Source organism: Trachypithecus francoisi, unplaced genomic scaffold (genome assembly GCF_009764315.1).
Source record: "Trachypithecus francoisi isolate TF-2019V2 unplaced genomic scaffold, Tfra_2.0 Lachesis_group11, whole genome shotgun sequence".
Taxonomy (NCBI): domain Eukaryota; kingdom Metazoa; phylum Chordata; class Mammalia; order Primates; family Cercopithecidae; genus Trachypithecus; species Trachypithecus francoisi.
The window spans coordinates 53,914,690-53,932,688 of NW_022681456.1; the positions used below are offsets into that span (position 1 = coordinate 53,914,690).

Sequence of the window (17,999 nt, forward strand, 5' to 3'; positions counted from 1 at the left end):
AAGCTGCGCCTCCCAGGTTCACGCCATTCTCCTGCCTCAGCCTCCTGAGTAGCTGGGATCACAGGTGCCCGCCACCACTAATTAAAAAACTAGCCCGGCTAATATTTTGTATTTTTAGTAGATATGGGGTTTCACCGTGTTAGCCAGGATGGTCTCGATCTCCTGACCTCGTGATCTGCTTGTCTCAGCCTTCCAAAGTGCTGGGATTACAGGCGTGAGCCACTGCACCCAGCCATTATTTTCTTTTTTGAAGTAGTTTTTTTGATGTACAATTTATAAGAGTTCTTGTGTTTGTGATGCATAAACCTATATACTTGTACTACAAACAGTGGATACATCTGCATGTAAAGACATGTACTTTATGCATCAATAGATAATAAAGTAAATAATAAAATGCATACAAAGTGGCATAGAAATATGTCAGAGAGTAAAAGAATAGGGGTTTTTCCTGGATTTTTGTGACACTTATGGCATTTTTCAATTTGTTAAAATTTGTAATTAAAAAAAATTCTCACTTATTCTAAATATTTATTTTCTTATGTATTATTTTTCTTATAGAAAGTCCACCAAATTATGTAAGCTTCAGGTACCACAAAATCTAGGTCTTCCCTGGATAGGCCAAAAATCTAGTCTAAGATTACCTATAGGCAATTGAACAGAGAATATTCATTAACTATATGAAAAATAGTTTTACTATATGGTTAAGAAAACAATTGCAAAAGAGAACCACATCTATTCTTAATACGGATTTCAGAAAATTTTTCCTAAGTTTTTAATAACAGGAACATATGTAATGTCATGGGCCACACCTTCAAAAACAGCCTATAGAAAATAAAACAAATTTTTAGAGTTTCTTATAGTGTCAATCAATATGGGCTTATGATGTAACTCACTGAGGACAGAAATAAGATGTAGAGGTCTCTGCTGATGTGGACTCATGGAGTAGATTGCAAAGTATCTGGAAATCTGCAAAACGGATGAATTGGACTTCCTATTAAATATAACAGGTTGAACACACATGTTTATCTTTACTTCCTCAAGTAACTTCACTAAAACCAAAGTAAAATTATAAACCAGTAATAACAAAGAGGATGAACAGTAAGAACAAAATTTTGGAAGATGAAAGATAGAAAGCAGACAGACTTTAGCAGAGCAGAGAAGGTAAATTCTAACAACCTGCAAGAGACAAAGCCAATAAGAAGTAATCTCTTTTTGTCCTGCAGAGCCCTGAAGATTCAGAAGTTGGAGGCAGCAGCATATACCTCTGAAACAGAGTGAAGGATGGGGATGAAAACAGAAGGATTAGTTGAAAATCTACACAAGGAACAGTTCGATTTTCAAATCCCTTCTGCAGGGCTCAGTAGCAAGGAGGCTATTTCTCCTGATCCTGGCAGAGGACTGGAAGTTTCCACATTGTACAGACGTTGAATTACAAACACACTGAAATTGGGTACGTCAGATATACTAAGTATAGGGATTAAGTGAAAACCTGCATATTGAGTAATGAGACTCCTCCAGTCTTCTTTCCCTACTTGGCACCTGAAAAAATTGGCAACTGACAACACAAGCAGAAATAATTTTACTCAAGGAAAATTATTGGGCCAAAAGGGAAGCTCCATGGATGCTGAATTTGATACACACCTCCAGAAAATGTCTGGGGCCAAACACCGGCTCCCTAAATGAGGTCCATCAGTCCAAGAAGGTCTTCCTTTTCACAGAAGAGCTTTCAATCAGCTTTGCAGTGCTTCAGTCTTAAATATGAATAAACAGCAGACTGATGAGGAAGTGCTCTAACATGAAAGATGAAGATTAAAACAAAAAAAGTAAGCAATTTGCTTAGAAAAAAAATGCTCAATATGTGTCAATAAGAACAAGATGCTACAGAAAAAATATTTAGAGAACAAGAAAGAGATATTAGAAATAGTGTTAGAAACAGAAAATTCTGTAGAAGAATTGGCATATAAAGTGAAGGAAATTTCACTAAAAGTAGAATAATGTGCCAAGGAAATGAAAAATAAAAGAGAAAAGATTTAAAAAATTGTTACAGAACTTCTAGCATTCCAACACCTACATAACAGGAGTTCCAGAAGGCGGGAACAGAGAAAGTAGAAGGAAAGTCTTATCAAAGAAAGAGGATAGGCCAGGTGCGGTGGCTCACGCCTGTAATCCCTGCACTTTGAGAGGCTGAGGCGGGTGGATCATGATGTCAGGAGTTCAAGACCAGCCTGACCAACATGGTGAAACTCCGTCTCTACTAAAACCGGGCATGTGCGCCTGTAATCCCAGCTACTCAGGAGGCTGAGGCAGGAGAATCGCTTGAACCCGAAAGGCGAAGGTTGCTGTGAGCCTAGATCGGGCCACTGCACTCTGGCCTGGGCATTAGAGGGAGACTCCATGTCAAAGAAAAAGGAAAAGGATAAGAAAATTTCCCAACTGGAGGGCAGATAGCTGATTAAAAGGGTCCACTGAGTGTGTACTGTAATAATGATAAAAGACCAAATCAGAGCATATTTTCAAGATATTTCAGAGGATCTAAGTCAGAAGATCCAAAAATTTGAGACAGAAAATACAATGCAGTCAGAATGCCATTGGTCTTCTAAACAGCAACTCTGGAAACCAGATGATAATAAAGTGATGCCTTCAAAATTATGAAGGAAAATGATTTCTAACCTAGAGTTCTATGCTCCACCAAACTATTAATAAAGTGTGAAGATAAATTTAAAATATTTTCCAATATGCAAGGTCTCTAAGAATGAGTTACACTATCTTCAGAATATACTGAGGATATAACTACTAAAATGAAGGGGAGAAACCAAAAGAGAAAAATATGCAATTCAGGAAACAAGAAGTCTGCAGAGAAAATGATTCTCAAGATGTTAGAGGAGCATAATCCCAGGATGACCACGAGCAATGAACCTTGAAATCAATCCAGATTAGGCCAGGCACAGTGGCTCACTCCTGTAATCCCAGCACTTTGGGAGGCCAAAGCAGGCGGGCTGCCTGAGCTCAGAAGTTCGAGACCAGCTTGGGCAACATGGTGAAACCCCGTCTCTACTAAAATACAAAAAATAAGCCGGGTGTGGCGGCGTGCGCCTGTAGTCCCAGCTACGCGGTAGGCTGAGGCAGGAGAATTGCTTGAACCCGGGATGCGGAGGTTGCAGTGAGCCGAGACTGTGCCACTGCACTACAGCCTTGCCAACAGAGTGAGACTCCATCTCCAAACAAACAAACAAAATCAATCCAGATTAAAGCAGGGGATGGAGGGCTCCAGAAGAGATGTTTCCAAAAAAATAAAAAAGAGAATAGAACTGATAGCTTACCCAATGTGATTAACTTCATTGAGAGGTGGAAAATTTGAGTATATACTCATGACGGGTATATAAAAAAAGCGGATGATTAAAAAAAGAAAAAGAGCCAAGTTTTAACTGCAGAAAAATGGTAAAGACAAAAGGTATAGTTGTGCAACAAGGAAAAACAGTTGTAAAAAAAAGAAATGCAATCACAGTACACCACATGACTCAGCTATGAACAGTATTTGTATAGTCATAATACTATAAACATTGAATGTTTATTCAATAAAAATCATGATATATAGTGGGAGTGTAGGAGTATGAAAAGTATATGTGTTATTAGTGTATCAGAGCTAAATCCTCTTCTATATCTAAAAATGGAAAAATCAAAATATACAATAGCAGATATGCACATAAAAAATATGAAGATCTCTTAATGGAAAAGTTACAAAGTTCAAAGTTTTGGGTAGGGTTTTCAGAGTGGATAAGGTAGAGAGTAGATTGCTGTTTTTTGTTATAATCCTTATAGAACTAAAGTATGTAATTTTTTTATACTATGCACATATAATATTTTGATGTTAGCGGATGAATTGCATATGTTCCAGAAATATCTGCATTGAAGGCAAAATGGCTACTTACAATATACTAGCTATCCATACATATAATAATATACTTCCTCAAAATCATTTAAGACTAGCATCTAGAATAGGTTTCACTCTCACATATTAAAATGAATGTTTTGTCAGCAATATCATCATATTTCATGATATTATTAAGGGCAAGTGAGTCGCTAAAAATTGGTTATTTTAGGCTAACTCAGAGGTGCTCAACTGGGGAAGAATTTTATCCCAGGGACCATGTGTCAATGTCACAATATAGGTGTGGGTTTCTTATTGATATCTAACAGGCAGAAGTCAACGATGCTGCTAAACAACCTACAATGGGCAGGGCAGCAAAGAATTATCCAGCCCCAAATGTCAATAGTGCTGAGGTTGAGAAACCGAGCTCCAAGTCTTTGAGGATTATTTCATCAAAACGCTATATATAAAGATTGATGGTATGCAAAATCTTGCAATTTAGGACTGACTCAGCTAAATACCTCAGTGCAATGTTGGAAGCAGTCTGGCTGTGAAATATATCTTCGGGAATATTGAGAATGGTAAAGACAAAAGGTATAATAAATGATGATAATAATAACAAAACACAGAGCTTTGTACCTCAATAATCTCTTTCATCCATGGTTCCTAGGGCACTTTATAGACTAATAATAACTACTCTGGTACTCACATACCACCTTTTATCTGAGGACTGGAGGCCCTTTCACAACACTCTCACAATGTAGGAAGTATTATTATCCCCATTTTATATGTAAGTAAACAGAGGCACAAAAGTTAAGCAACTTGCCCAAAGTCACACAAGTCAGTAGCAGCCAAAATTCCTGACTCAGAACCTATTAAGACTAAGAGAACTGGTTTAAGCCATGCCGTGAGAAATTTATGTGGCGTGTTATCCTAGTTCATTCAAAGTCTATCGATTTTAGGTTGATATTGTATATTCAACGCCCCATCTGTTTTAACTTCCTCTTCTCTCATACACTTCTTAGAGACCAAGGACTGTTAAGTCCCTAGAAGGGACTATGTTTACTGAGTGCCTTCCTCGAATGAAGCACATTTTATGTACAGTGTCAGTTCTTAGGACAGCTTAAATATAATGTAATTGGGAGGCTGAGAGCGGGAGAATCGCTTGAACCCGGGAGGCGGAGGTTGCAGGGAGCCGAGATCCCGCCACCGCACTCCAGTCTGGCGACAGAGCGAGACTCCGTCTCAAAAAAAAAAAAAAAAAAGTAATTCTTGCTGATTTTATAGTACAGAAAGCTTAGCACCAGGTAATGTAAACATGCCCCAAGATCCCTCAGTTAGCTGACTATACCCTTTCCACTATATCCTGCAGCCCTTCCAAGAGAAAAGACCTCTGGTAAGTTACAAAGCATATTAATGTGAATACGTTTAATGTCCCAGCCTCCCTTACTCTCCTTAAAACTCAGAAAACAAACTAATGAATACGTAATTGAGAAATTTCAGGTGGCACACTGGGGTTGGTACTAGCTTAAACAGCCGCTCAGCCTTTTAGATCTATTCACAAGAAAAGCCTTTAATTTTCTAAGGATTTTTCCAGAGCTCTCTCCATACGTTTCCCACAACAGCCAGACCAAAGACCAAAACTGTCTTCCCGGAGAAATACAGAGCATATGAATCACTTTCTTCTGTTCCCAGGTCTGTGGCAGGCAAACACTGATTGCTCACTCACCACGTGCTACCTGGGCAAAACACGAATATTAAGTAGGAAGAAAGGTTTATGTTAGGTAAGAGTGACTTAGGGCTCTCCTACTTTTTCACAAAATGGAGACCTGGTATTTGTAGCCTCCCACGATGATGTGCCCTGACATTACTTGGATATAGAAAGGTCAGTCTTCTCAGGTGCGTCAGTGGCAGCCCACCCCGCTCTGATCCAGAAATTTTAGATGACTTGCATCTGAGGATAAGCCTCTGGCATGTCATGTTAATAATGAAAAAATAGAGACAATCACTGCCCCAGCTCATCTCAAATTAGCATCAGTGCAGCGTTATTTGGTAGGGAGCTTTGCTGCTAAATTCATTCCCTGTAAAGAGGAGATGCAGAGACAGGGTTAAGGGGAAAACTCCGAGACTGGAATCGCCAATATAATAAACTGTCGAACTGAGTTTTTTCTCCCGCAACCCTAAGATACTTGTAAGTCCTTCCTCTTAGCCAACGCTTTTCACCAGGACACGGCAGTTTTCTTCGAAGGAGGGTGCTGGGTTTGCTTCAGTTCTATTCTTCTGCCTGCTGCCCTAGTACATCTGAAAAGGGAGCAGCGACTAGGAAAAGAGACACGTGGGTATTTTCCCATCCTGTCTGGTCATTCCCTGAATCATCACAAGTTATCGCTCTTTTCCCCTTAGCCAGCGTTCGAGACTTTCTCTCAAATAATTCGGTCTTGTACTTAAAAGGAAGAGTGGTGGGAGAAGAGAGAGGCGGAGAAGACAAGGAGAAGGGCGTGGAGTGCCGTTCCCGCCCCGGAGTCGGAGGCGCCGGGAGGCCGGACGCCGCGAGGCTGCTAGCCCAGGAATGTACGGTCCAACCCGCCGGCCGCGGGCGGAGCGCGGCGGGCGCGGGGTGGTCGGCGACGGGTGCGGAGTACAGGACCGCAGGCGCTGGGCGGGCTGCGGCGGCGGGCGGGACGCGACGCCGCGCACCTGAGCGCCGGGGGCGGGGCGTCAGCGGCCACGACCCTTCCCACCGCGCGCCGCGCCCCTCAAGCGCTGCCTCGGCCTTTTCCGCTCTTGCTTCGGCGCCACTCGGCTCCCGCCCCTTGCTCCCTCCCTCCCTCCCTCTCCTCCCTCCCTCTCCTCCCTCCCTACTGTCCTGGGACTGCCTGGAGCGCCGCACCGCGAGTTTGCCGCGGCACTTTCCGCGCGGCGGAAGAGCGTGCGCCAGCTTCGGCACACCTGGGTGCCCGATCCCAGCCACACGCCTCGTCCCCTACAAGCTCCTCCGAGGTAAGGGGCTGCCCGGCCGCTCGCTCACACCCGGCCCTTTCCCCATTCCGCGGGACAGCTGGGTCCCCGCCTCCTCTTCGAACCGACTAGGAACTCCGCGCCTCGCCTTGGGAATGGGAGTGTAGCTGGCGGGGACCTCAGACCGGCGGTGGCCAGAGCGCGGAGCAAGCGATACGACGGGCCGACAGGTGGCGGGTCTGGCCGTAGTACCTCGACCGCCGCCGGCGCGGACCCTGGTGGGGACGGGGCGGGCGGGCGGGCGGGCAGACTTGGGGGTGGGGTCAGTCCTCTCTCCTCCCTCCGAGGGGCGGTGATCGTCGGGGTCCGCACTGTAGGTGCGTGGGAGAAACTTCGCAGGGTGGGGACCCGGCGGCTGCTGGCCGGTAGGGACTAGCGGGCGCGCTCGGGGTCTCCGAGGGGCGCAGCCTGGGGCCAGACCCTCAGGTCGGGCGGGGATCTTACGCTTCCCTTACCCGCTCCCTTTTGTCTTTCCCTTCAGCCCCGCCAGCTGCTGGGGGAGCGGCGGCCGTCCCGCTCCTGGAGGTTGTCCCCTGGCATCCTCGGGGCCGCAGGAAGGAAAAGGAGGCAGCGGCCGGAGCCCTGGTGGGCGGCCTGAGGTGAGAGCCCGGCCAGCCCCTCTGGGAATATGGCGACCGGTGGCTACCGGACCAGCAGCGGCCTCGGCGGCAGCACAACAGACTTCCTGGAGGAGTGGAAGGCTAAACGCGAGAAGATGCGCGCCAAGCAGAACCCCCCGGGCCCGGCCGCCCCGGGAGGGGGCATTAGCGACGCCGCTGGGAAGCCCCCCGCGGGGGCTCTGGGCACCTCGGCGGCCGCCGCTGCCAGCGAGCTCAACAACAACCTCCCGGGCGGCGCGCCGCCCGCACCTGCCGTCCCCGGCCCCGGGGGCGTGAACTGCGCGGTAAGCTCCGCCATGCTGACCCGGGCGGCCCCCGGCCCGCGGCGGTCGGAGGACGAGCCCCCAGCCGCCTCAGCCTCGGCTGCACCGCCTCCCCGGCGTGACGAGGGGGAGCAGGACGGCGTCCCGGAGAAGGGCAAGAGCTCGGGCCCCAGTGCCAGGAAAGGTAAGGGGCAGATCGAGAAGAGGAAGCTGCGGGAGAAGCGGCGCTCCACCGGCGTGGTCAACATCCCTGCTGCAGAGGTGAGCCGGCAGCTTCTTCCCGGTGTCTTCCTCCTGGGAGCTACCCGGGGCCCAGTTTTCCTCCTTTGGCTCGTACTTGTCCCTTCACCGAGTTAGGCAGGCAGGGGGTGATGGAGTTTTACTCTGAACAAATGCCTCCTGGGAAGTTCCCCAAACTCAAGAGTAGGACACGTGCTTTTCAGGCTTCCTGGCCAGGATCCAGGATCCTTTTTTACCGTGGTAGAAAGACAACTTGTGGCTCCAGGACTTGCCCACCCGAACTTGGCTGTTTGTGCTTGATCAGTTAGAAAAATTGATTAATGGTGGTGACGACATTCTCTAGGGTCCCACGTGCCCATGTGAAGTTACCAGTTTATTTCTCCTTTCTTACCAATGTTTAATAGCACCTGTAAAGAAAATGTGGCCTTAGCAATATCCGAGGCAGATTTATCTTCCAGTGAACTCTAGATGAGTATATCCGAATGAGTACATTCACTATTTTATGTATAAATCAAATGTTTATAAGTTGTGCTCCTAAACACACACACAGTTTTTTTCTGAGTGATATTTACGACAACAGGGATGCTTTAATAACCCACAATTCTGTTCGCTAAGACGATCTCTTTTTGAGTACTGTGTCTGAAACATACGTGGTAAGGTTTTTTGTTTGTTTTGGGTTGTTTGCAGTTTTGACCATTTTCAAAACGTTGCTGCAGGTAGCAGCATCTTCCATTAGAGTGACTGGTAAAACATTTTTACTAAGTGTATAATCGCACCTCCCTCTACCAGAAACAAGACAAAATAATCTCAAACAAGTTTTGGTTACTTTGATAGTAGCTTATGGATTTGAGGAAGTGGTTCAATACCTTGTTTCACCTAAAGTACTTGCATCTTTTTCTCATTGACGCTTTAGCTTTCACGTTTTCTTCTCCTGGCTTTCTAATTTTACTCAACTTTGTCACCCAGTAAATAACTATTTCGAATTTACTAACTTTAATTGTGGTTTAAGTAAAAGCATTTGCAATAAGTTAGAGTGTATATTAAATGTACCTAAATTTTTAGTATTATGATTTCCATACCTGGAAAATCATAGTGTGTCTTTGTAGGATGTATTTATATGAGCGTTTCAGAGATTTTTATCAGCCAGCAAAACTGTCCTCTGCGGTTTGCTACTTGCACAAAAGGTCTGTTATTCATTAAATTGCTTTAGAAGGAATTCATAAGAGTGGTAATCAAATTTCCAGGGTTTTTTTTTTTTTTTTAGTTAAAAATATGAAGATTAAGGGGAAATTGAAGACAAGGCTTTGGAAAAGCTACATTCCTCAACTTGATTTTTAAAAGTAGCTGATGGTCCAAATAAAAGAATTTGTCATTTTCAATCTTTTCCGCATTGTTTATCTAACAGGGGTCTTATTTTGGGAAATATCTTGGCAGATGTTAAACTTGACTGTTTTCTGGCTGCATGTGCTAAAATTATTTTTCAAGTACTTTTTTTTTTTTTTTTTTAAACAAGCATAATGTTTCCTAGGGGAAGTAAGTAGAGTGTATCATGTGAGATCCTAAGAAACATCTTTTGTTAATATCCCTGCTTTGAGTGAGAGAACATAGTGCTGAGAATGTAGATGACTTCCTACTACAATGGAGTCTAATACTCTGGAATGTTTTTCGTTTGGGTGTTGGCAACTCCTAAATTTAATCTTCCTTAAAAACAAACAAACCAACGGTACCTTTTTTTGTCTGTGGAATTTGAACCTTTTTTATTGAATAGGGAATTGAGGACTGCTTTCTTTTAGTGGTAACTATGGCTCTATCCGTTTCAAGCTGCAGGACCCAACAAAACAGTAATGTTTTACCACAGTATCTAATTAACAGACATACTTCTTGAGTGCCTCCTCCTCATATTTTCATATTTTTCAAAACAACTTATGTATTTCAGATGATTTTAATAGTGGTAAAATACATGATGCAAAACTTTAAAGCTGAGCCATTTTCATGTCTTTATATTGTTGCTTTTTTAGAATTGTGTGCCATTTCTCCTAGTAGTTTCAACATTGAGGATACCTGTTGCTGTGGAGTTTCTTGTGTAATATTTAATTTACCACCCCTATTTTAAAAAGCCATAGATATTTTGCAAATTTTTCAGGTATGAAAATATGTAAAAAGATGAAAATGACCAATCTCTCTATATTCAACAGTAGTCTTTATTTTATCTAATGTTGAGTAAGACTCTTATTTTCAGACATGATTCCCAACCAAGTTTGTATTAGTAGATTAACATGTAGTTTGTATGTAGAGATCTTGTTTTAATGGTGGATAAACATTAAGTTCCTTCAAGGAAGTACTTACGAAACATCTGTGTGATACATGACTTTCATTACCTCATTTTACAAGCTATATAGTGTGTATATAATACTGTTATAAAGGTATCTGACAGCAGCTAAAGATACCAGAATTGACTAGAAGATAGGTATAGGCAAGGAACCAGGTCAAAAACTGAAACTAGCCATTTGGGAGGTAGGAAACTGGGTGGTTACTGCATGTGATGGCTAAAGTCAGAATACCCAGAGCTTCTTTAATGAGATAAAATTTACTAAGAGATTAAAAAAAAAATCCTTTTTTCTAAATTTTTACATTTTCTATTTTTTGGTAGTAATTCACCCGAATTGGGTAATTTGGACATGGCATACTTCTTGCCAATAATTTTTTTGTGTGTTTATCAGATCAGTCAACTGTTTATTACATACCTGTTAAAGACACTATCCTTCAGTGGAGAAAACAAGAATACGGCAGTGTATATTCTCAAGGAGCAAGGCTATAATCTAGGAAGAAGGATAAGGCATAATTACATGAAAAAATTTAAGTACTGAATTAACAGTTTAAAAGTCATCTTAATGAAACATGTAACTATTTATTGGAAATAGTGTGTGTTTAAAGGGAGGGGATGATTGGGCTGGGAGAAGGTATTGAGGATGAGAATCTTGACCTTAGTCTTAAACTTTTCAGTACCTGTATATTTTTACATATATTCTCACATATGTACATGTATACATAATTGTTTGTATAGTATATTAAGTATCAGCATGCAGTGTTTCTTAACTTGAGCAGCACATTGATAGTATGTTAGAATCTTTAAAAAAATGTTTGCTCATGCTAATTCAATTCCTTGCCCTCTTTGTCCCTTCACCCCACCCTCTAATAATTGAATGGGTCTGGGATGGATCCCAGACATTAATATTTTTAAAAGTTCCCCATTTGATTCAAATGTGAGTCAGTGATAAGAACTGTTGGGCTGCAGTCTGGGCATAGAAATGAATAGGACATAAGCCTGGCCCACGAGGTGCTCTCAGGTAATATAAGGAAATGTGAAAAGTAGAGTAGTAAGTACAGCTAAGAGCCTGAGCAAGGTACCTAACCCAGGGAGGAGGAGTGACAGTTGAAGAAAGCTCCCTAGACAGTTATATACTTGTTTTCAGGGTGTTTGTGAAGTTACTGCCATTGAGTAGGATTGTGTGAATGGGTTAATGGAGATGGTTGCCATAGAAAATAGAATCTTTGAATAGGTAGAGGTGGCACTGAAGTTTTGGTTTAAGTGTAAAAGTTAACATATACAGTATTTAAAACTTCTGTTTTAAAATAGTGGTTGGCTAAAGTGGTTTAACTTTAGTGGTTGGCTAAAGTGCTTTATGTACTGAAGTTCACAGCAGTCTCATGTGGTTACACTGTTTATCCCCATTTCCAGAGGAGAAAATGAAGACTTAGAGCTTAAATGATTCAAGATCACGTAGAAAGTAAGTGATAGAGCATTATTTTAAATGTTTTTGTGTATTTTGTGTGTATGTATATATCTAGGAAAAGGAGAGTTTTTAAACATTAACCTACCTTTCATTACTGAGCATATTTCCCGAGACTTTTACAAAACTTCTTTTTAAAGGTTATCTGAATTAATTTAAATATTTGAATGAGGAAAACAGTAAAGGTATGGAATTGAATAGAATTTCGGGTCAAATTTGTGTACTCAGAGATTGCTTCTGACCCTCTAACCTATAGTGTGGCAAAATTTTGAACACCAGGCTCTTGGCAAAATGTAAATTTATTTTTGGCTAGTGGTCAGAAAATGTGAATCTTTGATTTTACTTAAGTGATAAATTGTTTTTCTATCAAAGTGGGATCATAACACCTACTCCATAGTTTGAACTTGTGTTGGTGAAAGGGAAGATAAAGGAGCACTTAACATATAGAAAGCACTTTTAAGTGAACACAGGTTAGGTCATAATTGTTTAGTATGTGTATTGAATATAGGACAAGTTCCACTTAGTAAACTTTATAAATCCAGGTAGATTAAGAAATGCCTTTTGTTATTCCCATTGTGCTCCAGACTGTCTACCTTTCTATGTGATGAGTCAGGAGAGAAACTAATAATGACTCAGAGTTGGAGAAAATTTGATTTGTGAATGGGGTAGATATAGTGTAAACACTGAGACTGCTTAGTGTAAAACCTGAGCTGATATTAGCCAAGCTTTCCTAAATGTTTGAGCTCACTTGTAAAGTAAATTGAAATTTTAATATTATCAGGATTTGTGCTGAGTTGTCTGAGCTGGGATGCCATTTCTCATAAAAATAATAATTACATAATTAAAGTAGTTGATATTTATGATGTGCTTATTAAGTGCCAGGCACTGTTCTAAGCACTTGATATACATTAGTGCATTTAATTCTCACCACAGCCCTATGGGAAAATGGGGAAGAGAGGGTATGTTACTTGCTTCAGGTCATATATGTAGCGAGAAGTAGATTAGAGATAGTCTGCACTCACAGTCTTGTGCATAATAAACCATCTTACTGCACTTTAGTGTATTACATACTATATACCTAGTTTAAGAAATACAAAGAATATTTTAGTGTTAAATTGTTAGTATATGACTGTAGAATTTGAAAATAGCCCTATTTATAGAAGATGGGTGAAGTGAGACTTTAATGGAAAATTTTGAGAACAAATGAATATATAAACACTGGCATTAAAATTCTTATTTAAAGTCATTATCCAGCTAGTGGCCTGTTTATGCTATTTCCTTCCTTCCCTCCTTCCCTCCTTCTGCTTTTTTGAGGTGGAGTCTTGCTCTGTTGCCCAGGCTGGAGTACAGTGGCATGTAGTGTGATCTCAGCTCACTGCAACCTCCACCTCGCGGGTTCAAGCAACTCTCCTGCCTCAACCTCCCAAGTAGCTGGGACTGCAGGCATGCACCACCACGCCCAACTAATTTTTTTATTTTTAGTAGAGATGGGGTTTCACCGTGTTGACCAGGCTGGTCTCAAACTTCTGGCCTCAAGTGATCTACCCGCTTCAGCCTCCCAAAGTGCTTGGATTACAGGCAGGATCCACTGCACCCAGCCTATTTATGCTATTTATTATTATTTCTGCATTTTTTTTTTTTTTAGCACCTATGATGTGTGCCAGAAAATAATTATGCCATTTAATAGCAAGGTTGATAAAATGTTTTACAAGTATAAAGTTATTGGCAAATATTAGGGTTTGACATTTTCTCAGTGCTTTTTTCCTTTTTTTAAAATTGAGATATAATTCACATACAATAACATTTACCCTTTTAAAGTGTACAGTTCAGTGGTTTTTTTAGTATTCACACGGTGTGCTCTTAAGTGCTTTTATATTTTTATCTTTATTTTTCATTATGTTCTTAGAACCTCTGGTCCCTATGTTTTAGCTTTCCTTTCAGTAAAGTGATAGGTTATTCAAATTATGAGAAGTCATTAACTTAAAATAATTTAATATCAGCCTTTCCCACATTTTACAGAGAAAATGAAATTATTGTAGGAGCTCCTCAATTTTAAGTTTCTTAAACTTGGGCACCCACTACCATTTGTTTGCAGTGGAGTTTAGTATAATAGGTATTTATTAGGTTGGTGCAAAAGTAATTGCGGTTTTTGCCATTGAAAGTAATGGCACCAACCTAATAATTGGATTAATTTTGGAATTGGATTACTTTTGCAAAAACCTAACGATTTAACTGAGTGTAATGCTTTCAATTTACTTAAATTTTTACATATCTTTCATGGAGGTCTGCAAAGCTCTGTCATCTAAACATTTGGGAACACTGATTCAGAGTAAAAAAAAAAAAAAAGGAGTTTCCACGCTTACTGTTTTAGTTATAGTACTAGAATCAGTGTTCTAAAAGATGTGTCTGGGGGGACCATCTCTACCAGTATCACTTGTGCTGTTTATTTAAAATGCAGATTTCTGGGATCCACCCCAGTCCGGGTTAGGGATTTTATCTGAGAGTCTGCATTTTAACTTGAGTTAAACTTGAGTTTAACACTAAAGTTTGGGAAGAACTATCTTAAATACCCTGTACTAGTTTACTGATCCGTCAAATGAAATGAATACTGATTATCTTAACAGGATTGTTACATGAATTAAATAAAATGATGTTTGTGAAAATGTTATAAAAATGCCCAAATCACAAATTGTAGTTACTGTATAGGTTAATTTCCTGTGAGGTTGTTAAATATTCTCATTTTTTTCTTCCAGTTAAAAACTGTGCATATTTTAACAGAAGATTGAGCTACTTGGAAATTCAAAGTACTTTAAACATTTATGTCACATACTTAGTGCAAAATGCTGTGTCTGCTTTGCCTCTTTTCCAGAATTTAGACAAGTCTAGACTACAGAAACACCTCAGATAGTTAATGTGTAATTAGAACTTTACTTTCACTCGTTTTTAATTTTTATGTATCTTTAAGTGAAAGCATATAATTGCATTTATAAATGTATTTGATAATTAGCAACTCAAACTTTTAAAGCATTGTGTTTGCCATCTTATCAAACTACTATCAAGTACAAAACTTTTCCCCATTGATTACAAATCTTATGTTAGACCTATAAGCATCCTTGACTGGCAATTGATTTTAAACATACTTGGTTAACTGCTGAGTCAATTTTCTGTTTAGATCTTAGGCTATTGTGTTACAGCCATATGCCTGCATGTATAGAATTGAGCCTCAGCCACCTATTACATTCTCCTTAGGCTATGTAAAAATACACTGGGCACCATGGCTGAACAAAATTGCAGGAATATTTAATTTCTGAAAGCAGCAAAATCACACACTTCAAAGGTAGAAGAGCTCCAGCAAGTTCAAATCTTAGCATGTCAGTTGACTAGTAAATGTTTGTTCTGTGATAATTTTTGGAGATTTTGTCCAGCAAAATTTTGTGGGTCACAGTGTATTTTTCAATGATAGCCTCATTTATTTTAGGTAGTTGAGGAAATAGGGTAGTTGTATTCTGAAAATTAATATTCTGTTAGGTTTTGCAGAAATGAACAGATAGGAGAGAATTTATATGGTAGATTACAATTCTGTGGCAGCTGAAACTTTGTTTTCAGGCTCTTCATAGTCAATTCTATGGGGCCAGGCGCCCTAGCTCACACCTCTAATTGTAGCACTTTGAGAAGCTAAGGTGGGAGAATCAATTGAGCCCAGGAGGTCGAGGCTGCAGTGAGCCGTGACTGCTCAACTACACTACAGCCTGGGTAACAAAGTGAGACTCTGGCTCAGAAAAATCCAAACAAAACAAAACTCTAAGGGGACTAAGAGAATAGGATAAATAAACGTAATAATATACAGCTTGAAATATAGAACTGAAACAGATAAAATTAACTTAAAAAGACATCTTTTAGACTAAGCTTATCTGTGGTCATGTAAGCAAACTACTTAATATTTTAGAATTTACAGGTTACATAAAGTATCAATTGATTTTCTGTTATTTTCTATTATTTTTGGAGTTTTTTCCAGAATATGTTTAGTTGTATTTAAAAATAATATAAATCTCAGAACAGAGTTAACATTCAGAAGATGGTGCTTGAGGAATAGAAATGAAAAGTATAATTACATTAGCTGAAATAATCAAAGAAGTTACTTTTAGGTTTCAAATTATTGAAATACTTCTCCATATCCTATAATGTAAACGAAAGTTAATGTAAGTCAAATTTATATAATCCTAATTTTTTTAACACAAGTAATGTGTTAAAAAGGCAATGTGTTCACTGTAGTTCCCTTATGGAAATAAATCCAAGAAAAGGTAGAAAAACCTATTATCTTATACATATTAATGTTTGTGTTTCTACTCTTATTTCTGTGAATCTGCTTGAGAAATGGAACCACGTTATCGATTTGTGTGTGCACTTAACTGCTCATCATGAATATTTTTATAATGTTATTCTATAACTTCAAAAATAGGGGTAGATGTGGATTTTTTGTTACATGTTTTTTAGAGACAGGGATCTAGCTTGTTCCCCAAGCTGCAGTACTATGGTGTGATCACTCAGCCTCAAACTCCTGGGCTCAAGCGATCCTCTTGCCTCAGCCAACCAAGCAGCTGAGAGTACAGACATGAGCCACCATGTCTAGTTGGATGCATGTGTTTTGTGCTGTTTGGTATTAAAATACTTAACCGTTACTTCATTGGGAAAGGACCTTACTGCTTATCTACCTTATTATGTGGCTTTTTGATTAGCCCATAAATAGTCTTAGATAAATAGCTATTTCTTTTCTTTCTTTCTTTCTTTTTTTTTTTTTTTTTCCCCAGACGGGGTCTCTGTCCCCCAGGCTCAGTGTAGTAGCACGATCATGGCTCACTGCACACTCAACCTCCTGAGTTCAAGAGATCCTCCCACGTGAGCCTCCTGAGTAGCTGGGACTACAGGCTTGCACCACCACGTCTGGCTAATTTTTTAAATTCTTTTATAGAGATGGGGTCTCTACAGGCTGGTCTTGAACTCCTACATGCAAGTGCTCCTCTCATCTTGGCCTCCCAAAGTGTTGGGATTACAGGTGTGAGCCACTCCACCTGACCTATTTTTTTCTTTTCACATATTGTATTTCCTGAAACATTGCTCAAGAAAAGTGTTTGTGCCATTGAGCCTCACAGGTATAAGTCCTTTAGATAATTGTGAAGGATGACCAGAGGTTTTTTCTTTTTTTAAACCTCTATAACCTTTGATTTCACTGGGAAACTGGTGGTTAGAGCTGCAGTAATTATAAATATATGTATGCTGTAGCTCAAATAAGTTCCTGAAACTCATCATGGTATGCAGAATTGCACAGTAAAAACTGTAGGGCATATGTGAAAACAGAGTTTGGGGCTTAACACTCAAAAACTTTGTCAATGGCATTTAAAAAGATAGAAACCTAATAAAAACTAGCAGTTTCACACATGTTAAATGCTTAATAAATACATAAATACAACAACAAATATGACACTTTACTTTGAAAAATACCTAAACTTTTTAAAAACTATGTGTTAGAAGGATTCCAGCTTGTGAATTACGGTAGGAGGAAGGTTATCTGAAATTGGAGTGGGAGTGTTACACCAGATGTGAATGGGTGTAGCTCATAACGTATGCAGTGAACTGAGGTAACTGGCAGATGTTTGAGGGGTGTATGCATGTATTTCTACATGACTGGGTTGCAGTTAACTGTGCCTGCTGAACATTTCTTGCATTTGAACATAAGCAAATGCAAAATTAGTGTTATTCTCAACTTTTTCCCTAACGTATGTTCATATCAGTGGCACTGGGACAAATCCATGTTTTTCTGAACAAATGTTACAGTGCATTATATGTCTACCCATACATAGATATCTGTATCCTCATCAATCTATCTAAAATATGTAAAATGTTGTGAAAACATAGAAAACAATGGCTTGAGAAGATCAATCCAAGTAATGACATAGAGGAAAGGTATAGGAAGCAGAGAAATGGGACTACTCGTTTAAGAGTATACTAATAATGACTGCTAGGGAAATGGTGTTAGAAAGGGAAAGGAAGGATAGATTTCAGAGACATTTCATTGGCATTAAAAATTATATAACTGGGCCGGGCACTGTGGCTCAAGCCTGTAATCCCAGCACTTTGGGAGGCCAAGACCATCCTGGCTAACATGGTGAAACCCGGTCTCTACTAAAAAATACAAAAAAAC

At 40.2% G+C, this 17,999-nt stretch overlaps 1 protein-coding gene across 4 annotated transcripts in view; it reads left to right on the forward strand.

Moving 5' to 3' along the window:
- The first annotated feature begins 6,365 nt into the window (after positions 1-6,365).
- The window catches only part of PAWR (pro-apoptotic WT1 regulator), a 90,303-nt gene continuing 78,669 nt past the window's right edge, over positions 6,366-17,999 (forward strand). Inside the window, exons 1-2 of one of the 4 annotated variants that reach the window (XM_033221171.1) lie at positions 6,366-6,868; positions 7,368-8,030. In XM_033221171.1, coding sequence (XP_033077062.1) covers positions 7,515-8,030 — 516 coding nt within the window. In that variant the 5' untranslated portion in view covers positions 6,366-6,868; positions 7,368-7,514. Of the gene's footprint in view, positions 6,869-6,949; positions 7,105-7,130; positions 7,252-7,367; positions 8,031-17,999 lie in introns of those variants that run through there. The other 3 variants (XM_033221174.1, XM_033221173.1, XM_033221172.1) reach the window with 3 other exon arrangements.